Source organism: Bos grunniens, chromosome 20 (assembly GCF_055505025.1).
Source record: "Bos grunniens cultivar Pamir isolate PY7600 chromosome 20, Bosgru_T2T1.0, whole genome shotgun sequence".
NCBI lineage: Eukaryota > Metazoa > Chordata > Mammalia > Artiodactyla > Bovidae > Bos > Bos grunniens.
In genome coordinates, this window is record NC_141184.1 from 12,557,076 (window position 1) to 12,578,308 (window position 21,233).

Genomic DNA, 21,233 nt, shown 5'->3' on the forward strand with positions numbered 1-21,233 from the left:
GAGGCAGAGCGGTTCTCCTAGGTTCCCCTACCCTACTGCTCTCCACCGGGCACCATCCCAATACAGTCTTTTGCATTGTCAGTATGTGTGTCTCCACAGACAATTCATTTCCAAGTGCTAGGCAAGAGCCCACTCTCAAGCCATAGAAGGGGTTTTCCTTCCTTCAACACAACTACACCATGTCATTTAAACCCCACTGAAGTTGAACGGTTCTATGAAGACCTACAAGACCTTTTAGAACTAACACCCAAAAAAAGATGTCCTTTTCATTATAGGGGACTGGAATGAAAAGTAGGAAGTCAAGAAACACCTGGAGTAACAGGCAAATTTGGCCTTGGAATACGGAATGAAGCAGGACAAAGCCTGACAGAATTTTGCCAAGAGAACTCACTGGTCATAGCAAACACCCTCTTCCAACAACACAAGAGAAGACTCTATACATGGACATCACCAGATGGTCAACACCGAAATCAGATTGATTATATTCTTTGCAGCCAAAGAAGGAGAAGCTCTATACAGTTAGGAAAAACAAGACCAGGAGCTGACTGTGACTCAGATCATGAACTCCTTATTGCCAAATTCAGACTTAAATTGAAGAAAGTAGGGAAAATCACTAGACCATTCAGGTATGACCTAAATCAAATCCCTTATGATTACACAGTGGAAGTGAGAAATAGATTTAAGGGACTAGATCTGATAGATAGAGTGCCTGATGAACTATGGAATGAGGTTCGTGACATTGTACAGGAGACAGGGATCAAGATCATTCCCATGGAAAAGAAATGCAAAAAAGCAAAATGGCTGTCTGGGGAGGCCTTACAAATAGCTGTGAAAAGAAGAGAAGTGAAAAGGGAAGGAGAAAAGGAAAGACATAAGCATCTGAATGCAGAGTTCCAAAGAATAGCAAGGAGAGATAAGAAAGCCTTCTTCAGAGATCAATGCAAAGAAATAGAGGAAAACAACAGAATGGGAAAGACTAGAGATCTCTTCAAGAAAATTAGAGATACCAAGGGAACATTTCATGCAAAGATGGGCTCGATAAAGGACAGAAATGGTATGGACCTAACAGAAGCAGAAGATATTAGGAAGAGGTGGCAAGAATACACAGAAGAACTGTACAAAAAAGATCTTCATGACCCAGATGATCATGATGGTGTGATCCCTCACCTAGAGCCAGACATCCTGGAATGTGAAGTCAAGTGGGCCTTAGAAAGCATCACTATGAACAAAGCTAGTGGAGGTGATGGAATTCCAGTTGAGCTATTTCAAATCCTGAAAGGTGATGCTGTGAAAGTGGTGCACTCAATATGCCAGCAAATTTGGAAAACTCAGCAGTGGCCACAGGACTGGAAAAGGTCAGTTTTCATTCCAATTCCAAAGAAAGGCAAAAGAATGCTCAAACTGCCGCACAATTGAACTCATCTCACATGCTACTAAAGTAATGCTCAAAATTCTCCAAGCCAGGCTTCAGCAATAAGTGAACCATGAATTTCCAGATGTTCAAGCTGGTTTTAGAAAAGGCAGAGGAACTAGAGATCAAATTGCCAACATCCGCTGGATCATGGAAAAAGCAAGACAGTTCCAGAAAAACATCTATTTCTGCTTTATTGACTATGCCAAAGCCTTTGACTGTGTGAATCACAATAAACTGTGGAAAATTCTTCAAGAGATGGGAATATCATACCACCCAACCTGCCTCTTGAGAAACCTATATGCAGGTCAGGAAGCAACAGTTAGAACTGGACATGGAACAACAGACTGGTTCCAAATAAGAAAAGGAGTACGTCAAGGCTGTATATTGTCACCCTGCTTATTTAACTTCTATGCAGAGTACATCATGAGAAATGCTGGACTGGAAGAAACACGAGCTGGAATCAAGATTGCCGGGAGAAATATCAATAACCTCAGATATGCAGATGACACCACCCTTATGGCAGAAAGTGAAGAGGAACTAAAAAACCTCTTGATGAAAATGAAAGAGGAGAGTTAAAAAGTTGGCTTAAATCTCAACATTCAGAAAACTAAGATCATGGCATCATGGGAAATAGATGGGGAAACAGTGTCAGACTTTATTTTGGGGGGCTCCAAAATCACTGCATATGGTGATTGCAGCCATGAAATTAAAAGACGCTTATTCCTTGGAAGGAAAGTTATGACCAACCTAGATAGCATATTCAAAAGCAGAGACATTACTTTGCCAACAAAGGCCCGTCTAGTCAAGGCTATGGTTTTTCCTGTGGTCATGTATGGATGTGAGAGTTGGACTGTGAAGAAAGCTGAGCGCCAAAGAGTTGATGCTTTTGAACTGGTGTTGGAGAAAACTCTTGAGAGTCCCTTGGACTGCAAGGAGGTCCAACCAGTCCATTCTAAAGGAGATCAGCCCTGGGATTTCTTTGGAAGGAATGATGCTAAAGCTGAAACTGCAGTACTTTGGCCACCTCATGTGAAGAGTTGACTCACTGGAAAAGACTCTGATGCTGGGAGGGATTGGGGGCAGGAGGAGAAGGGGACGACAGAGGATGAGATGGCTGGATGGCATCACTGACTCGATGGACGTGAGTTTGAGTGAACTCTGGGAGTTGGTGATGGACGGGAGGCCTGGCGTGCTGCAGTTCATGGGGTTGCAAAGAGTTGGACACGACTGAGCGACTGAACTGAACTGAACTGAAACCCTGTGGGAAAGTCAGTTATGTTCCTCATTTTATAGATAAGGAGAAAGGCTTAGATGGAATAGTTTTTCTCAGGGTCACAGCAGTGGGGGAGCTGAGATTTGAGTCAGTTTTTGTGGCCAATAGCCCTCTCGCTTCCCACTTCTAGGACAGACCCACACTCTCAGGGTCAGGAATAAATCTTCAGGAACTCTGGCCACCCAGATGCTCTGTCTTGCAAAGATCCCTCTTTATTATGGGATCATTTGGGTTTATATTTAAACTGAAGAAATGGCAAGCTGTTAGACTGTCAGAAAGAAATCACATTATTTACATAAAAAATGGGCATCCATGCTAGGTGATTTCTTCAAAAGGGGGGACTTCAGTCCAAGTGATACCAAGCAGGACCCTGTAGGGTACTGGGCACAAAAGCCTTTCTGTGTTCCCCATGTCTTGAATACAGGAAATAGGCTTAATTCAGCCTCCAAGACCTTCCCTGAGTTCCAAGGGGCAGATTCAAGCAGTTGTTAAACAGGGAAGGGATGGAACATGGGGACAAATGAGGAAGAGTCAAGAGCAACAGGAGTGCAACCTTGGGGCAGAGTCCTGGTTCCCTGTCAAGGGATACATGTAACAATACCTTTGAGCTGCTTTGCAGATGTTGAAACCCCCACCAGGTAGAAGAAGATAAAATGGTATGGTGCCCACAAGCACCTAGACTGCAGCCCAGTTAGAACCAGAAGGTTCATGATGCTGACTTCCACTTATCTTGCCAGCAACCAATGAGAAGAAGATCCACAAACTGATGAGGATCTCTTGAACCATGAATATAAAACTTCTTGCTAGCCCCTCCAGGTTCAGGCACAGTTTTGAGGACATTCGCCTGCTGTGGCGCCCTTTGCTTGGCAAAGCAATAAAGCTATTCTTTTCTACTTCACCCAAAATTCCACCTCTGAGAATTAATTAGGTGTTGGGGTATAGAGGCTGGATTTGGCTTCAGAACCACTATGCTGGCACCCAAACCCTCTAGGACTTGCCTTTCAGAGGCAAGTGTGGCTCTGCCAGAGCATCTTCAAGTACCTGCTGACATAACTCTCCCCAGAGCATCCTACATGTATGTCTACCTCAGCCCTCCCTCTCTGCTTTCCTGTCTCTTTGGCTGCTTTCAAAAATGTCATCACTCATGAAGGGTTCTGGACTTTTATATGATCTAGTAGCTTTTAGCGGCCAGGTGGCACTGGCAATAAAAAGAATCTGCTTGCTAATGCAGGAGACACAAGAGATGCAGGTTTGGCCCCTGGGTCAGGAAGATCCCCTGGAGTAGGAAATGGCAACCCACTCCAGTATTCTTGCCTGGAGAATCCCACGGACAGAGGAGCCTGGTGAGCTACAGTCCATGGGGTGGCAAAAAGTCAGATACAACTAAGCACGCGCGCACGCGCGCACACACACACACACACAGAAACTCTACTACAGTTTCCTGCCTCCCTACTAGAGGACCATAAGCTCTCTGCTGTCAGGAACTAGGTCTAGTTCACACTTTTACCCCCAGCCACTTGCCTAAACTGGCACCTCGTATTCTATGAACATTTGTGAATAAATGGCTTGAACTGGTCCAGCCATGCACTCATCTGCTTCCTTTTGTCCCAGTAGCTACGGGAATTAGAGGTGCAGAATGTGACCATGGCACCAAATGAACAATGATCAACTCCATGACCCAGGGCTCATTAGCACGCAATTATCGTATTAGGTATTCATAGCTCTCTAGACACATTTCACCACACATAAACCAGAAGTGCTTCCAGCTTCTATTATTAAACAGTATTGATTCTAAAATGCTTAAAAACGCCAACACAACAGGAGTCCATGAAGCAGGAAGTCAATTTTCTTTGTTAAGAACTTGGTTTAATTATAGATTATTATTATAGGACATGCTTAAAGAGATATGAAAGTAAAGGTTGGCAAAGAATTTGTTATCAATGATTAACTAAATATCAAAAACACAACCCAGTCAAAAAAGGGACAAAAGGCCTAAACAGATGTTCTTCCAAAGAAGACATACAGGCACATGAAAAGATACAGAATATTGTTAATTATTAATGAAATGCAAACCAAAACTGCAATAGGTATCACCTCACACAGATCAGAACCAGTAATGATGGCCATTACAGTAATGAATGCTGGAGAAGGTGTGGAGAAAAGGGAACCTTCCCACACTGTTGGCGGGAATGTAAATTGATGCAGTCACTATGGAAAACAGTCTGGAGGTTCCTTAAAAAATTAAAAATAGAGTTACCATATGGTCCAGCTATCCCACTCTAGAGCATATATCCTGAAAAGATGAAAACTCTAATTCAAAAAGATACCAATGAACCCAATGTTCATAGCTGTGCTATTTGCAATAGCCAAGACATGGAAACAAGCCAAGTGCTCATCAACAAATGACTGGCTTAAGAAGGTGTAGGGTGTATACATATATATGTATATATACTGGAATATTATTCATTTATAAAAAAAAAACTAATTGTTGTATTGGTTTTGCCATACTTCAACATGAATCCACCATGGGTGTATATGTGTTCCCAAACCAATACAATATTATAAAGTAATTAGCCTCCAATTAAAATAAATAAATTTAAATTTAAAAAAAAAACTAATGAACTAGTACCATATGCAGCAATGTGGTGTACCTAGAGAATATTACACTTACTGCAGTAAGTCAGAGAAAGGCAAATACTATGTTATATCACTTTTGTGGAATCTAAAAAGTATACAATTGAATCTGTATGCAAAACAGAAATAGACTCACAGACACAGAAAACAAATTTATGGTAACCAAAGGGGAGAGAGAGGAAGGGACAAATTATGGGATTAACTGACACATGCTACTGTACATAAAACAGACAAGCCAAAAGTATTTACTGTATAGCACAGGGAATTATATTCAATATTTTGTAATAACCTATAATGGAATATAATCTGAAAAAAATAACTGAATGAATTTGCTTTACACTTAAAACTAACACAATATTATAAATCGATTGTACTCAAATTGTAATAATTCGAAACAAAAAAGAAAAGCAATAGTCATGTTAACATTATTAATGATGATTTAGATTTACTCGGTGGCAGGCCCAGAGCTGGGTCCCAACCTACAGTACCTCCAGTCCACACAATGATTGCAAAAGAAGAGAATCAGAAAGGTTAGCTCTCCTGGCCAAAGTACAGTGGCCAAGACCCAGATAAAACTCAGGGAAGCTATGAGAATATGTCAGAGAAAGACACACGTCATGAGGACTGTCTGTCTTTTTTATTAAGAAGACAAAATGCCTCTATCCGTCTTCAATCTCTGCTGCCCTCGGTCTTAAGTGACAGTGGTACTAAGACTCCCTCCAGTCTTCTCGACTTGTGTTCAGAAGCAAAACAAAGGACTGGTCATGGAAAATAGCATGAGCTATTAGAAAAAGGCAGTATATGTTTTTAGCATATTTATTGACTATTTTATCATCTGAAATATTTGCAGCTCCATCCACATGACGTCAGGCTTCCCAGACACAACTGCTATCAACATTGTTGAATTTTCACAGGGCAGTCAGTGAAAAGCTGAGAAGACATCAAGGCCTCTGGCCCTTGTCTTATTTAAGTATTAATCTTAGTGAGTAATTCTTTGTAAAAAGGCAGCCACTCTTGCAATGGACTTGCAAAGAGTGACTCACTTCTACCATAATCAACTCAGAGTAAAAACCAACAAGTGAACATTTATCATCAAACACATTGAAACAAACTTCCGAATCACCTCCACTTATTAACTTATAAATACCCACTTTGCTTTTAGCAAGGAATAGCAAAGAATAGCAAGGAGAGATAAGAAAGCCTTCCTCAGAGATCAATGCAAAGAAATAGAGGAAAACAACAGAATGGGAAAGACTAGAGATCTCTTCAAGAAAATTAGAGATACCAAGGGAACATTTCATGCAAAGATGGGCTCGATAAAGGACAGAAATGGTATGGCCCTAACAGAAGCAGAAGATATTAAGAAGAGGTGGCAAGAATACACAGAAGAACTGTACAAAAAAGATCTTCACGACCCAGATAATCACGATGGTGTGATCACTCACCTAGAGCCAGACATCCTGGAATGTGAAGTCAAGTGGGCCTTAGAAAGCATCACTATGAACAAAGCTAGTGGAGGTGATGGAATTCCAGTTGAGCTATTCCAAATCCTGAAAGATGATGCTGTGAAAGTGGTGCACTCAATATGCCAGCAAATTTGGAAAACTCAGCAGTGGCCACAGGACTGGAAAAAGTCAGTTTTCATTCCAATCCCAAAGAAAGGCAATGCTAAAGGATGCTCAAACTGCTGCACAATTGCACTCATCTCACATGCTAGTAAAGTAATGCTCAAAATTCTCCAAGCCAGGTTTCAGAAATATGTGAACCGTGAACTTCCTGATGTTCAAGCTGGTTTTAGAAAAGGCAGAGGAACCAGAGATCAAATTGTCAACATCCGCTGGATCATGGAAAAAGCAAGACAGTTCCAGGAAAACATCTATTTCTGCTTTATTGACTATGCCAAAGCCTTTGACTGTGTGGATCACAATAAACTGTGGAAAATTCTGAAAGAGATGGGGATACCAGACCACCCAACCTGCCTTTTGAGAAACCTATATGCAGGTCAGGAAGCAACAGTTAGAACTGGACATGGAACAACAGACTGGTTCCAAATAGGAAAAGAAGTACATCAAGGCTGTATATTGTCACCCTGCTTATTTAATTTCTATGCAGAGTACATCATGAGAAATGCTGGGCTGGAAGAAACACAAGCTGGAATCAAGATTGCCGGAAGAAATATCAATAACATCAGATATGCAGATGACACCACCCTTATGGCAGAAACTGAAGAGGAACTAAAAAGCCTCGTGATGAAAGTGAAAGAGGAGAGTGAAAAAGTTGGCTTAAAACTCAACATTCAGAAAACTAAGATCATTGCATCTGGTCCCATCACTTCATGGGAAATAGATGGGGAAAGAGTGGAAATGGTGTCAGACTTTATTTTTTTGGGCTCCAAAATCACTGCAGATGGTGACTGCAGCCATGAAATTAAAAGATGATTACTCCTTGGAAGAAAAGTTATGACCAACCTAGATAGCATATTCAAAAGCAGAGACATTCCTTTGCCAACAAAGGTTCGTCTAGTCAAGCCTATGGTTTTTCCAGTGGTCATGTATGGATGTGAGAGTTGGACTGTGAAGAAAGCTGAGTGCCAAAGAATTGATGCTTTTGAACTGTGGTGTTGGAGAAGACTCTTGAGAGTCCCTTGGACTGCAAGGAAATCCAACCAGTCCATTCTGAAGGAGATCAGCCCTGGGATTTCTTTGGAAGGAATGACGCTAAGGCTGAAACTCCAGTACTTTGGCCACTTCATGCGAAGAGTTGACTCATTGGAAAAGTCTCTGATGCTGGGAGGGATTGGGGGCAGGAGGAGAAGAGGACGACAGAGGATGAGATGGCTGGATGGCATCACTGACTCGATGGACGTGAGTCTGAGTGAACTCTGGGAGTTGGTGATGGACAGGGAGTCCTGGCGTGCTGCGATTCATGGGGTCACAAAGAGTCGGACATGACTAAGCGACTGAACTGAACTTGATTTTAAAGCTCTCAAATTTTTTGATACAGAAAGATGTATAAGATAATGAATACAGTGAAAAAATCAAGTCACAAAAAAGTTTGTATAATCAAATACCTTTATGTGAAAGTTAGATTTTTGACATGTAAGCATTTACAATTTCTTAGAAAATAAACTATTAATCATTGAAAAATAGAAAAAATTTCCCCTCACACTTTAAACTTTATCTTTCTGTACTATTTAAGTTTTTTACCACAAAGATGCAACTTTGAAAATAAACATTTTTCAATTTATTTGGGAAATTTTATTTAGAACCTGTTATGCAACAGAAGACGCTTGAGAGTCCCTTAGACAGCAATGAGATCAAACCACTCAATCTTAAGGGAAATCAACCCTGAATACTCATTGGAAGGACTGATGCTGAAGCTGAAGCTGCAATATTTTGGCCACCTGATGTGAACAGCTGACTCATTGGAAAAGATCCTGATGCTGGGAAAGATTGAAGGCAGGAGGAGAAGGAGACAACAGAGGATGAGGTGGTTGGATGGTATCACAGATTCAGTAGACGTGAACTCAGGCAAACTCCGGGATACAGTGAGGGACAGACAGGCCTGGCATGCTACAGTCCATGGGGTCACAAAGATTCAGGCAAAACTGAGCGACTGAACAACAACAACAAATGGAACAGAACCGTTCTAGGAGCAGTGAATAAATCACAAAAAGTCTATACCTTATAGAACTGATATCCTAAAGGAAGGAAATAAACTATTTAAAAATAGAAAACAGAAAAAATAAAGCTGGGTTAGGGAGTGTGGGGTGGGGATTGCTGATTCAAATGTGTCAGGACCAAAGACCCATGTGCAGAGACATCTGATCAGAGACCTGGAGGACAGGAAGTGAGCTATGCCAGTGTCACAGGGGAAAGGGTTCCAGGTGAAGGCAACAGCAAGTGCAAAGGTCCTGAGGCAGCTGTGTGCTGAGACTGCTCAAGAAACAGCCAGGGAACAAGTAGCTGGAGCTGAATGAGGAAGGAGAGACAGTAGGTAGCAGGGACCGATCATGGCAGGTCATAGAAGTCAGTGCGAGGACACTTGCTTTTACCTTGGGTGAGACGGAAAGACAAAGAAGATCAAGGCAAAGGGATGACAGGATATGGCTAATATTCCAGCATCTGAATTGAGAACAGACTGTCGGGAACAATGGCAGAAGCGGAAGACCAGATAAAAGACTACTGCAATCATCCAGCCTAGAGATGATGGTGGCTGAGACTGTGATAACAGCACAGGGGAGAAAACTGGTCACATCCTAGGTGAATTCTGAAAGTGTCGGTGCCCAAACTTCATGACAGATTGGATAATAAAATGAGAGAAAAAGAAAGGCATCAAGGATGCTCCAAGGATTTTGGCTTGAGCAATTGAAGAATGGAATCGCCATTTGCAAAGATGGAGAAGATGGCAGGAGAGCAGGTTTGTGAGGGGACAAGCAAACATAACTGTGAATTCCCGGTACGCATCTGAGTAAACATGTCATGTAGGCAAGTGGCTGTATGTGTTGAGTTCAAGGGAAGAAGCCCCAGCAGGGTTCAAGACTGGGGAGTCCACATCTAAATGATACTTAAAACCACGTGAGATCATCTCAGGAGTGAGTATAGAAGGAAAAGAGAAGAGCCCTGGTGTGCTGTATGCTTAGAAGTCAGGATACTAAAGAGGAACCATAGGAGAATATATGAAGGAACAGGAAGAAAAGAAGGAACCAAGGGTGTCATGACCTGGAAGCCACATGAAGAAAGGGCATCAAAAAGGAGAGAGTGGGACTCCCCTGGAGATCCAGTGGTCGAGAATCTGCCTGCCAATGCAGGCGACATGGGTTTGATCCTTGCTCTGGGAAGATCCCACATGCCACAGGGCCACTAAAGCCTGAGCACCACAGCTACTGAAACTCACATGCATAGAGCCTGTGCTCTGCCACAAGAGAGGCCACTGCAATGAGAAGCCCATGTACCACAGCGAGGGAGTAGCCCCACACCCCACAACTAGAGAAAAGCCCACGCAGCAAGGGAGACCCAGCACGGCCAAACACACATAAAGAAATTAAATAATTAGTTAATTGAAAAGAGAGAGGGAGTGACCACCTATGTAAACGCTGCTGACCGGTCAAGGAAGGGCAGAACTAAAAATGACTGCTGGATTTAGCAACACAAAGATCTGGGTGACGGCTCTACCAGGGGAAGAAAGTGTGATGTGCAGGATAATGGCACCCCCCCAAAAAAAAAATATCCATGTCCTAATCCCTGAAAACACGTTCCCTGCAAACATGACTGGTCAAGGAAGGGCAAAACTAAAAAACCACTGGATTTAGCAACAACGAAGATCTGGGTGACGGCTCTACCGTCACCCAAGAAAGTGTGATGTGCAGAATAACTGCCCCCAAAAACACTATCCATGTCCTAATCCCTGCAAACACGTTCCCTTACACAACTAAAGGGACTTTGAAGATGCAATTAATGTGAAAGGCCTTGATATGGGAAGGTGATCCTGGATTAGAAGTGGACCCTATCTAATCTCATGAGTTCTTGAAAAGGGGAAGAGGGAAGCAGAAGAGTGGGTGAGAGACATGAGATGGGAAAAGGAGATCAGACAGGTCTCAAACCACGGTTGTGGCTGATAGGAGGGAGGAAGGGGCCAGAAAACAAGGTAAACAGCAGCCCCCAAATGCTGGGAACAGCCCTCAGCTGACAGTCAGCAGGGAAGTGGCAGCAAAGGTCCTGCAACGGCAAGAGAAAGAATTCTGCCAACCAATTGAAAGAACAAGGGGCGGGGTCTCTGCAGAGACCCCGGAGAGAACTCACTTCTGCTGACACCTAAGGTTAGTCCAACAAGATGTGTGTCAGACTTCTGACATATGGAAACCCAAGGTAATTGATTTGTGTGGTTTAAGCTTCTAAATGCTTGGTCATTTGTTATGACAGCAATAGAAACTAATACACAGAGCCTGAATGGAGTGAATTCAAGGTCAAATAGGTGGACAAAAACTGCATTTTCGAAACAGAGACATAGAGATGTAGAGAGCAAACGTATGGACACTAAGGTGGAAAGAGGGGGTGGGGTGAATTAGGAGATCGGGATTGACATATATACACTACTGATAAAGTGTATAAAGTAGAAAGCTAATGAGAATCTACTGTAGAGCACAGGGAACTCTATTTAATGCTCCATAGTGACCTAAATGGGAAGGAAAATCAAAAAAAGAGGGGATACCTACAGCTGATCTGGGGCCTCCCAGGTGGCTCGGTGCGTAAAGAATCTATCTGCAGTGCAGGAGCTATAGAGACATGGGTTTGATTCCTGGGTCAGGAAGATCCCCTGGAGGAGGGCATGACAACCCACTCCAGTATCCTTGCATGGGAAATCCCATGGACAGAGGAGCCTGGCGGGGTTGCAAAGAGTCAGACACAACTAAAGCGACTTACGTGATGAAGCAGGCATAGCTGATTTACTTTATTGTTCAACAGAAATTAACACAAATTATAAAGTAATTATACTATACTCCAATAAAATTTAAGTCTTAAAAACTGCTTTTGAGGAGTTTTGATGTCAGCACAGAAATGGGAAGGAAACCAGAGCTTCACAGTAGGATTTCCTACCTGGAAGCAATTACAGCATACTGTACATTGATGAGAACAATCCAGTAGAAAGTGAAAATTAATGATGCTCCCAAAGACAAATAGCTGTGTCAGCAGAGGCGCTGGCTTTGAATGACAGCACAAAACCCATCCCATAAACCGAGAGAGAGAGTGGATGGCACAAGGCCAGGTCCCTTGGTTGGCAGACGTGACGAGGAACAAGTGCAGGTCCTTTTATCTTCTCAGCAAAACAGAAACCAGGACTTGGGTAGAGAAAAGAAGAGAGGAAAAGGTTTGAGGTTTGAAAGGACAGACGGTGTGAAATAACTTTTACAGGTGTTTCAAGGAATTCTCCGCCTTTTGCCACTATTCACCTCTCTACTTCAAAGAGGAAAACTCCAAATGAACGTCTGACAGTATCCAGGGGAAACCACCTTTGATGAGACATAAGAAGGAATACAGAGCATGAAGACAAGACAACATGGGGGAAAGGACACAGTGAAACCTCCTGCTACTCCTCTATCCTCCGGTAAAAGTGAGCATTTCGTTTGGTATCATGACTGAGCAGAAGGTGCAATCTCACAAACAGGGTTATTACATCAAACTTTTAAATTTTGTTTGATAATATATATAGATATAGATGCATGCGTGCTAAGGTGCCTCAGTCATGTTCAGCTCTTGCAACACTATGGAATGTATCCCCCAGGCTCCTCTGTCCATGGGATTCTCCAGGCAAGAATACTGGAGTGGGTTGGTATGTCCTCCTCCAGGGGAACTTCCTGGCCCAGGGATTAAATCCATGTCTCCTATGTCTCTTGCATTCGCAGGTAGGTGTTTTACCACTAGCGCCACCTGGGATGCCCATATATATATATATACAAATGGGATCCTAGTTCCCCAATTAGGGATTGGACCACAACCCCCTGAATTGGAAGCTTGGAATCTTAATCGTAACCACTGGACCACCAGGGATAATATTTTCAATCTAACAGCCCAGAGGTTCATTCTGTGAAAATGACTGCTATTCAGGTCAGCTTCTTCTTAACAAATGTTGATTTTAACACTCACCCATTTGGTTCAAAATAAGTATCAAAGCATCCCTGAACAGCACATATACAATGGTGGATGCCACCAAGTTCAAATCAGACTGTTAGCCATGGAGGAAGGACCTCTGGAGATAAACTGGTTCATCTTATAGATGAAGAAACTGGGTCCAGAGAAGCTACATGTTGGCTCTGGCTAACACAGTGGTTAATAACAGGCAGGGGGCAGGACAGGTCAATGTCCACTCCATCACTTCTCACCAGTGCATGCGTTCACACTCAGTCATGTCCGACTCTTTGCGACCCTATGGACCGAACCCACCAGGTTCCTCTGTCCATCGAATACTCCAGGCAAGAATACTGGAGTGGGCTGCCATTTCTTACTCCAGGGCATCTTCCTCTAAACTGGGAATGGAACCTGCATCTCTTATGTTTACTGCCCTGGCAGGCAGATTCTTTATTACTAAGCCACCAGAGAACCAGCATTCACATTTAATGTCTTTCCTGCTTAAAAAAAAAAAAAAAAAACCTGTATTGCCTCTGTAATGATGAAAGTGCCACAGTCCCCTGATGCAGCCCTCAAAACCCATGGTGATTTGCACTTGATACATAGCAATGAATTCATTTTTTTTCCTTTGATGTCCACTGAGGTCATTTAGGGCTTCCCAGGTGGCACAGTGGTAGAGAAACCACCTGCCAACGCAGGAGACACAAGAGACATGAGTTTGATTAGGGAAGATCCCCTGGAGGAGGAACTGGTAACCCACTCCAGTATCCTTGCCTGGAAAATCCCATGGACAGAGGTGCCTGGTGGCTAGAGTCCATGGGGTCACAGAGAGTCGGACACGGCTGAGCAACTGAGAAGCAGCAGCAGAGGTCATTTAAACTTAGCTTCTGTAAGATGGAAGGCAAAGGAACCAAAGTCTGTTTCGGTCACAAGCCTCCTAAACCCCCTGTGAAGATACGTGGGTAAAGCTCAAAACACCGAATTTCAAAGAGTTTCGTATAAAAGAGGCCATCAGTCAAAATCTGCTGCACACCTGGAGAGAATGAAAATGTGGGAGGTAGGGGAGAGAGAGGCTGAGGAATCATAGAATCTTTCCATCACCTGTCTGTGAGCGGTGTTATGACAAGCCTGTCAGTGCAGCCTAGAAATTCATTCTGGTAGATGAATGGCACGTCTGTGATGTGAACCATCATCTTGTCAGAATCTTCGTTAAAATAAAACCTGCACTGTTTCAGCCACTCAAAGTCCGAAGGGCTCTTGATATGCATGTGACACTGAAATGCAGAAGGTGTATGTTAAAACCAAGAGGAGACCCATTCATTAACTATACACATCAGCATCCAGGTAGATCAAATGTGAAGTAATGGAACTCAGAGACAACCCAACTGGTTGGGAGATGCCAATTACCATCCAACCCATTCATTTATTGATCAGCAAAAACAACAACAAAAAAAGAGATACTTTCAAAGATATGAGAAAAGGAAAATTCAAGAGAAACACTTAATTGTGCCCCTCAATTTAAATAACATACTCTATTTTAATAGTAAGAATGAAGTAAGAAACCTCATTCTTCAATGCCCAATTCCACAGTACTAACCATGAAATACAATCTATGAAAACCATTTTTGGCTTACCAAGATAGAACTAAACAATCCCATCAGGGGAAAAAAAAGTCATCTCTTCTGGTAATAACTAAGTACATTGTTGGGGGTTTTACAATCTGTTAATTATCCTTGCTAGGATTTGAAGCAGGCCAAAATTTCTAACATCTAAATGGCAGGTTAATGCCCAGCGATGCTTCTGTATGAATTTTTTCAACCAAAATTTTAAGCCACTTTAATCATTTTTTTTACAAATAAGAAATCTAAAATTACCCTGAGCCCTTTATTTCTCAGAAAGGCAAACAGTATGCTTAACTATTAGGAGAGGAGATTAGCACATAACAGCCTGAATGTGCCACCTTTATTTCCATTACATCAGAACCAACCTTTCATAATCTTTTTTACATAATGGGGTGAGACATGATCCAGAAAATTATTATGAAAATAAGAGCTTCATGCCTCTTATCTAATGTCGTATTTTATAGTAGAGGGCAAATTTCATTTCACATTTCCTATTCTCAACAGCTACCAAACTCTCTTTCTCATCCCTGATCTTTCTTTAAAGGCAAAAGTCTGCATGACAACTGAATGTCATGAACTATATGAGAAAGACCATTTGCAATCAACAAATGTAGCAAAATTTGTTAAATATGTGATTTGTGTTCATAAAAACCCTCAAAACTACTAAGCACTTCTACTAGTAATATCACTTATTATTTCTGCATCAAGAGATTAGTCATCTTCAATTTAATAACCAATAGAAGCATAAGACAAATAAGAGCTCTCCATGACGCTACATGACATTTCAGCATTAAAAACAATCACGTAAAGGATTTCAAAATAAAGTCTAATTGCCTCCATAACACCTTAGCTCAGATCATCAGAAAATGGCCGAAAATCCCGCTAAAGACTGAAAAGAAAATCTGACAATTTCTCTTCATAAAGATGCTCTTTGCCTGAATTTTATCTTTTCTTGAATTCATTCACACTATTCCTGGTGGGTAAACACAGAGACTGTCTAGTATTTGTTCTTCTGTATATGCCACAGCATTTATAAAGCATTTACCAGGTCATCAAAGATATCTCGCTGGTGCACATGAATAGTAATCAGAGTCTCATATTTAACTCGCTCCACGGAACTCAGGTCCTTGGTTGTCATGTCTATCAACGTGGTCAGTAGCTCCAGGAAAGACTGATTGGTTTTCTGCATGATTTTTTTATCAAACTTGGCATTTCTAAGGGCCTCTTCTGAATCCCGTGTCCATATCATTTGAATTCCTAATAATCCAACCTTACGGAAACAAAAAAGGCTTTATGAGTGTATGGCATATGAATATATTTAAATAGAAATTACAACAGTTGTGATTATTATGCAAATGCCAAGCCATCCTGTATTATACCAGCTTGACAGGTTGCTTCAAAATCTATGGAAACCCTATGCATATTGTTTACCTGACAATTAAACATATACAGCCTTGTGACATGGCTACAATTTTTTTCAACTCCCTTAAAGTCATACCTCTCCCTCAACAGATTTTAAGTTACTGACATGGAAAGAATATGTCTTCAACTTACTTTCATCAAACCAACAAAGGGTTTATACACTGTAATCACAAGATCTTTATCGATCACATCACTAAGGAAATATCATTTTCTGTATTTTATTGTTAAAATGTAGTTGTCATTTTTCTAGTAAAACACAGGACATTTTATGATTTATGTACTAAAGAAATTCAGTAGGAAAAAAATATTTTAAATTAAAGAAATTATATTCACTCCCACTCCTTTGCTGCCCAGCACGTAGGACCGTTGGTACCATCTTTCTAGACTCCATGTATATATGCATTAATATATAATATCTGTCTCTCTCTTTCTGACTTACTTCAGGAGAGGGTGGGTTGCTTTGAGAGAATAGTATTGAAACATATACAATACCATATGTAACATAGATAGCTAGTGGGAGTTTGATGTGTGATTCAGGGCACCCAAAGCCAGTGCTCTGTGGAAGGATGGGGTGGGGGAAAAGGAAGGATGCGGGTTCAGGAGGAGGGAACACATATATGCCTATGGCCGATTCATGCTGATGTTTGGCAAAAATCATCACGATGTTGTGATGATTTAATATTAATTACCCTCCAATTAAAATTTTAAAAAAGAAAAATAAATACTTCTTACATACTAAAAAAATAAAATATACCAATATTTCTATAGCATAAATATATATGTAAAAACATAGATATATAACAGCAACAATCTGTAGTTGAAACCTTTAAACTTATCTATATTTAACAAATTCTTATGAAAATCTCAATATTGTTCTGGAGTTAAATTATAGTCAGTTGTGTCATTTATAATAGACAACAAATAAGATCTAAAATGACTCTTCTGTTAAAAAAAAAAACTTTCCAATTTCAATACACTGACCTGAGCAGGGAAGGAAGAAAGAAATTCAATCAGTTGGAAACCTGTTTCTTGAATATTTGCTGCTGCCTGGCGAATCACAAGATGTAATGAGGCCTGAGATTCCTCCAGGAGAGAATTAAGCCAAACTTCCACATTGCCCTCTGCCATCACGGGTTTATGCAATTCAACTGTCTCACCCTCTCGAGAGGAAATTGACAGAATGCGATCATAGATCTGTGTTAGAAGCCCAAGAAAAGCTATATTTATATAAAGAATGAATTTCTCCATTGCCCTCTTGTCAATGTTATTCTTCCTGTAGAAATTTAAGCTATATATTATAAAATAAAAGGCAAAGGATGATACAAATTCAATTTCAAAACAATTTTTTCAAAAGATAGCCATGAAATCAAAAAGGGAATACTAAATCAATTTCAAATACTCTATGCTTAAGAAGGAAAATTTTGTTTTGTAAGAGAAATATTCAATACAAATGTGATCATCAAAAAGTCTCTAAAGTTTCCCCAGATAAAACGGGACTCTCTGAGAGTCAGCCATCCATACCACCAGCTTTGATAAGGATTGACCTTATGAAATTAAAAGATGCTTACTCCTTGGAAGGAAAGTTATGACCAACCTAGATAGTATATTCAAAAGCAGAGACATTCCTTTGCCAACAAAGGTTCATCTAATCAAGGCTATGGTTTTTCCTGTGGTCATGTATGGATGTGAGAGTTGGACTGTGAAGAAGGCTGAGCACCGAAGAATTGATGCTTTTGAACTGTGGTGTTGAAGAAGACTCTTCAGAGTCCCTTGGACTGCAAGGAGATCCAACCAGTCCATTCTAAAGGAGATCAGCCCTGGGATTTCTTTGGAAGGAATGATGCTAAAGCCGAAACTGCAGTACTTTGGCCACCTCATGTGAAGAGTTGACTCACTGGAAAAGACTCTGATGCTGGGAGGGATTGGGGGCAAGAGGAGAAGGGGACAACAGAGGATGAGATGGCTGGATGGCATCACTGACTCGATGGACGTGAGTCTGAGTGAACTCTGGGAGTTGGTGATGGACAGGGAGGCCTGGCATGCTGCAATTCATGGGGTCGCAAAGAGTCAGACACGACTGAGTGACTGATCTGATCTGATCTGATCTGACCTTAGCAATCACCTGGTCAAAATGATCAATGCAAACATCTCACATGGCGATTCCAATTCTACACTAAACATTATGCTCTTTACAGAGGCTGTTGGTTGCACATAATATATTCTAATGCAAACCCAGCTCCTAGTTTGGTGATATCACTTTCATTTCCATGCAGTACGGCATAATGAGAATGTCTGCAGCATTTGGAGTTCAAAACACAGTTCAGGTGGTGCTGCACTACCCACTGCGTGCAGTGTTGGAAGACAGATCTCTGAGACTAAACTTCCTGTTTGCAATTAGTCCTTAAAAATCCTGACTGTCTTACTTTCCTACTCACCTTACCAGCCATTCATGCCAATTAAGCAAAATATAGTTGGCTCTCCACATCCATGAGTTCCAAATCCAAGAACCCAAACAACCTCTGATCAACAATATTTGGGAAAAAAATTCCAGAAAGTTCCAAAAAGCAAAACTTGAATTTGCCACATACTGGCAACTATTTACACAGGATTTACATTATATGGTAAATAATCTAGGGACTATGCATTGTTGTTGTTCAGTCACTTAGCTGTGTCCAATTCTTTGGGACCCCGTGGACTGCAGCACGCAAGGCTCCTCTGTCCTTCACCATCTCCTAGAGTTTGCTCACATCCGTGTCCATTGAGTCATTGATGCTATCTAACCATCTCATCCTCTACTGCCCCCTTCTCTTTTGGCCTTCAGTCTTTCCCAGCATCAGGGTCTTTTCCAATGAGTCAGTTCTCATTACATGGCCAAAGAATTGGAGCTTCAGCTTCAGTATCAGTCATTCCAATGAATATTCAGGGTTTTTTTCCTTTAGGATGGACTGGTTTGATCTCCTTGCTGTCCAAGGGATTCTCAAGAGTCTTCTCCAACACCACAATTCAAAAATAACAGTTCTTCAGTGCTCAGCCTTCTTTATGATCCAACTCTCACATCCATACATGACAACTAGAAAAACCATAGCTTTGCCTATACAGACCTTTGTCAGCAAAGTGATGTCTTTGCTTTTTAATATGCTGTCTAGGTTTGTCATAGCTTTCCTTCCAAGGAGCAATCCATAGGTATATTCAAATACTACCACATTTTATATAAGAGACTTAAGCCTTCACGAATTTTGGTATTCTCCGGTGTCCTGGAACCAATCCTCTCCACAGTTACTGAGGAACAACTATGATGCCAATTATAAAATAAAGGCAAATGTTTGTTTTGTTTTTGTTCTCTAATAAATGGAATATTGTTCCCTTGGGCTCAGATTAGTCTGCATTAATTAAATGCTCCTTAGTTGTCCACAGAAGTTATCTACCATGAAGCTGATGAGCCTTGAGTTTCAGGGTCCCTCCTTGCACAACCTTCTAGGTCCTGACTATAAATTTGTATTTATAATATTATAAGATTTAGGATCCACAAAACCAGGATCAACTCCTCGTCATTAGAAACCTTATGGCAGAAACAGCAACAAGGGAAAAAAAGCAATGCTACTTATTTTTAAGCAGTAATTGCTATGAACAGAGGCTGAAAATGAGGATGTTTCAATTATCTTCAATGTACAATCAGACAATGAGAAGCTTTGCTCTGGGACCATAAAGTCCTGGGGCTAAAGCAGAAGGATTTGAGCAAAACATCAAGCAGAACCTCCCAGCCAATTCAATCCCTTCATTCAACCCATAGATCCAGTAGATCTACAAGAAACATTGATTTTTTTTTTAACCATTCAATCCACACTGTCTCTTCTCACACTCCACTAATGCCCTTTGTTGTAACAACTCAGCCTTTTCCATCCTGACTTTGCAATCACTTTCAACGCTGATTTCCTTGCCCCCCGTTCCATTCCAACTCCTACCCTGACACAGAAGATCTTTCTGAAAACCAAATCAGGCCACTTCTCTGCTGAAAACCTCTCCTGCCTTTTGTCACATTCATGATGAAGTACATCCCATAGTATAATACACTTGGCCCTCTGGAATATGGTCCATGCCTCTTTCTCCTCCTTTTCCCTTTGCTCATCAGCCTGTGTTGTGGGTTCAACTGTGCCCTCCAAAATATATATTGAAGCCTCAAGTCCTAGTAACTGTGAACAGACCATGCATGGCATCCACTCAGTCATGTCCAACTCTTTGCGACCCCATGGACTGTAGCCTGCCAGACTCCTCTGTCCATGGAATTCTCCAGGCAGGAAAGAATACTGGACTGGGTAGCCATTCCCTTCTTCAGGACATCTTCCCAACCCAGGGATCAAACCTGGGTCTCCTGAATTGTAGCAGATTACTTACCATCTGAGCCACAAAGGAAGCCCCTAGTACCTGTGAATGAGACTTTATTTGGAAATAGGGTGTTTGCAGATGTACTCAAGATGAAGTCACCTTGAATGGCAGTGGACTCAAATCCAATAACTGGCATCCTTAGAAGAAGGAGAGCTAGATGCAGACACACAGAGAGAAAGTCTTGTGAAGACAAAGGTGGGGACGGAAGTGCTGTGTCCACACCCAAGGAACACCAAGGATTGCTGACCGCCAGCAGAACTAAGAGACGGCGGACCCTCCCTCAGAGCCTCCAGTAGGAATCAACCCTGCCAACATCTTAGTTTGGATGTCTAGCCTCCAGAACCATGAGAGAATAATTTTCTGTTTTAATTCATGGAAGCCCTAAGAAAGTAATACACTGCTCACATACTCACACTTCTGACATCCCAGGCTGCCCATACCCCAGGGCCCTTGCACTTGCCCTTGCTCTAAGCAGAGGTCAGGGGGGTCCCATCCCTACCTGCCTGATATGTTTCACTCCCCTTCCAAAAACCAGTTCAAACATCATGGTCTCCTGCAGGAAGCCTTCTGGTATACCCCTCACTTGCAGGTTAGGGCTCCTTGACAGGCATTCCCATGCTTGTGCATCACATGAACACATGCATGCATGCTATGCTCAGTCATGTCCAACTCTCTGCAGCCCTATGGGCTGTAGCCTGCCAGGCTCCTCTGTCCATGGGATTCTCCAAGCAAGAATAATGGAGTGGGTTGCAGGAGCTGCCCTGGTGGCTCAGATGGTAAACAATCTGCCTGCAATACAGGAGACCCAGGTTCACTCCCTGGGTCGGGGAGATCCCCTGGAGAAGGAAACAGCAACCCAC

General features: G+C 41.8%; 1 protein-coding gene across 1 annotated transcript in view; it reads right to left on the reverse strand.

Moving 5' to 3' along the window:
* DNAH5 (dynein axonemal heavy chain 5) overlaps positions 1-21,233 on the reverse strand; it is a 330,796-nt gene that overhangs the window by 162,959 nt on the left and 146,604 nt on the right. Inside the window, exons 33-35 of the mRNA XM_086361232.1 lie at positions 16,972-17,184; positions 15,614-15,838; positions 14,048-14,220 (exon numbers count right to left, since the gene is read on the reverse strand). Coding sequence (XP_086217358.1) covers positions 14,048-14,220; positions 15,614-15,838; positions 16,972-17,184 — 611 coding nt within the window. The remainder of the gene's footprint in view (positions 1-14,047; positions 14,221-15,613; positions 15,839-16,971; positions 17,185-21,233) is intronic.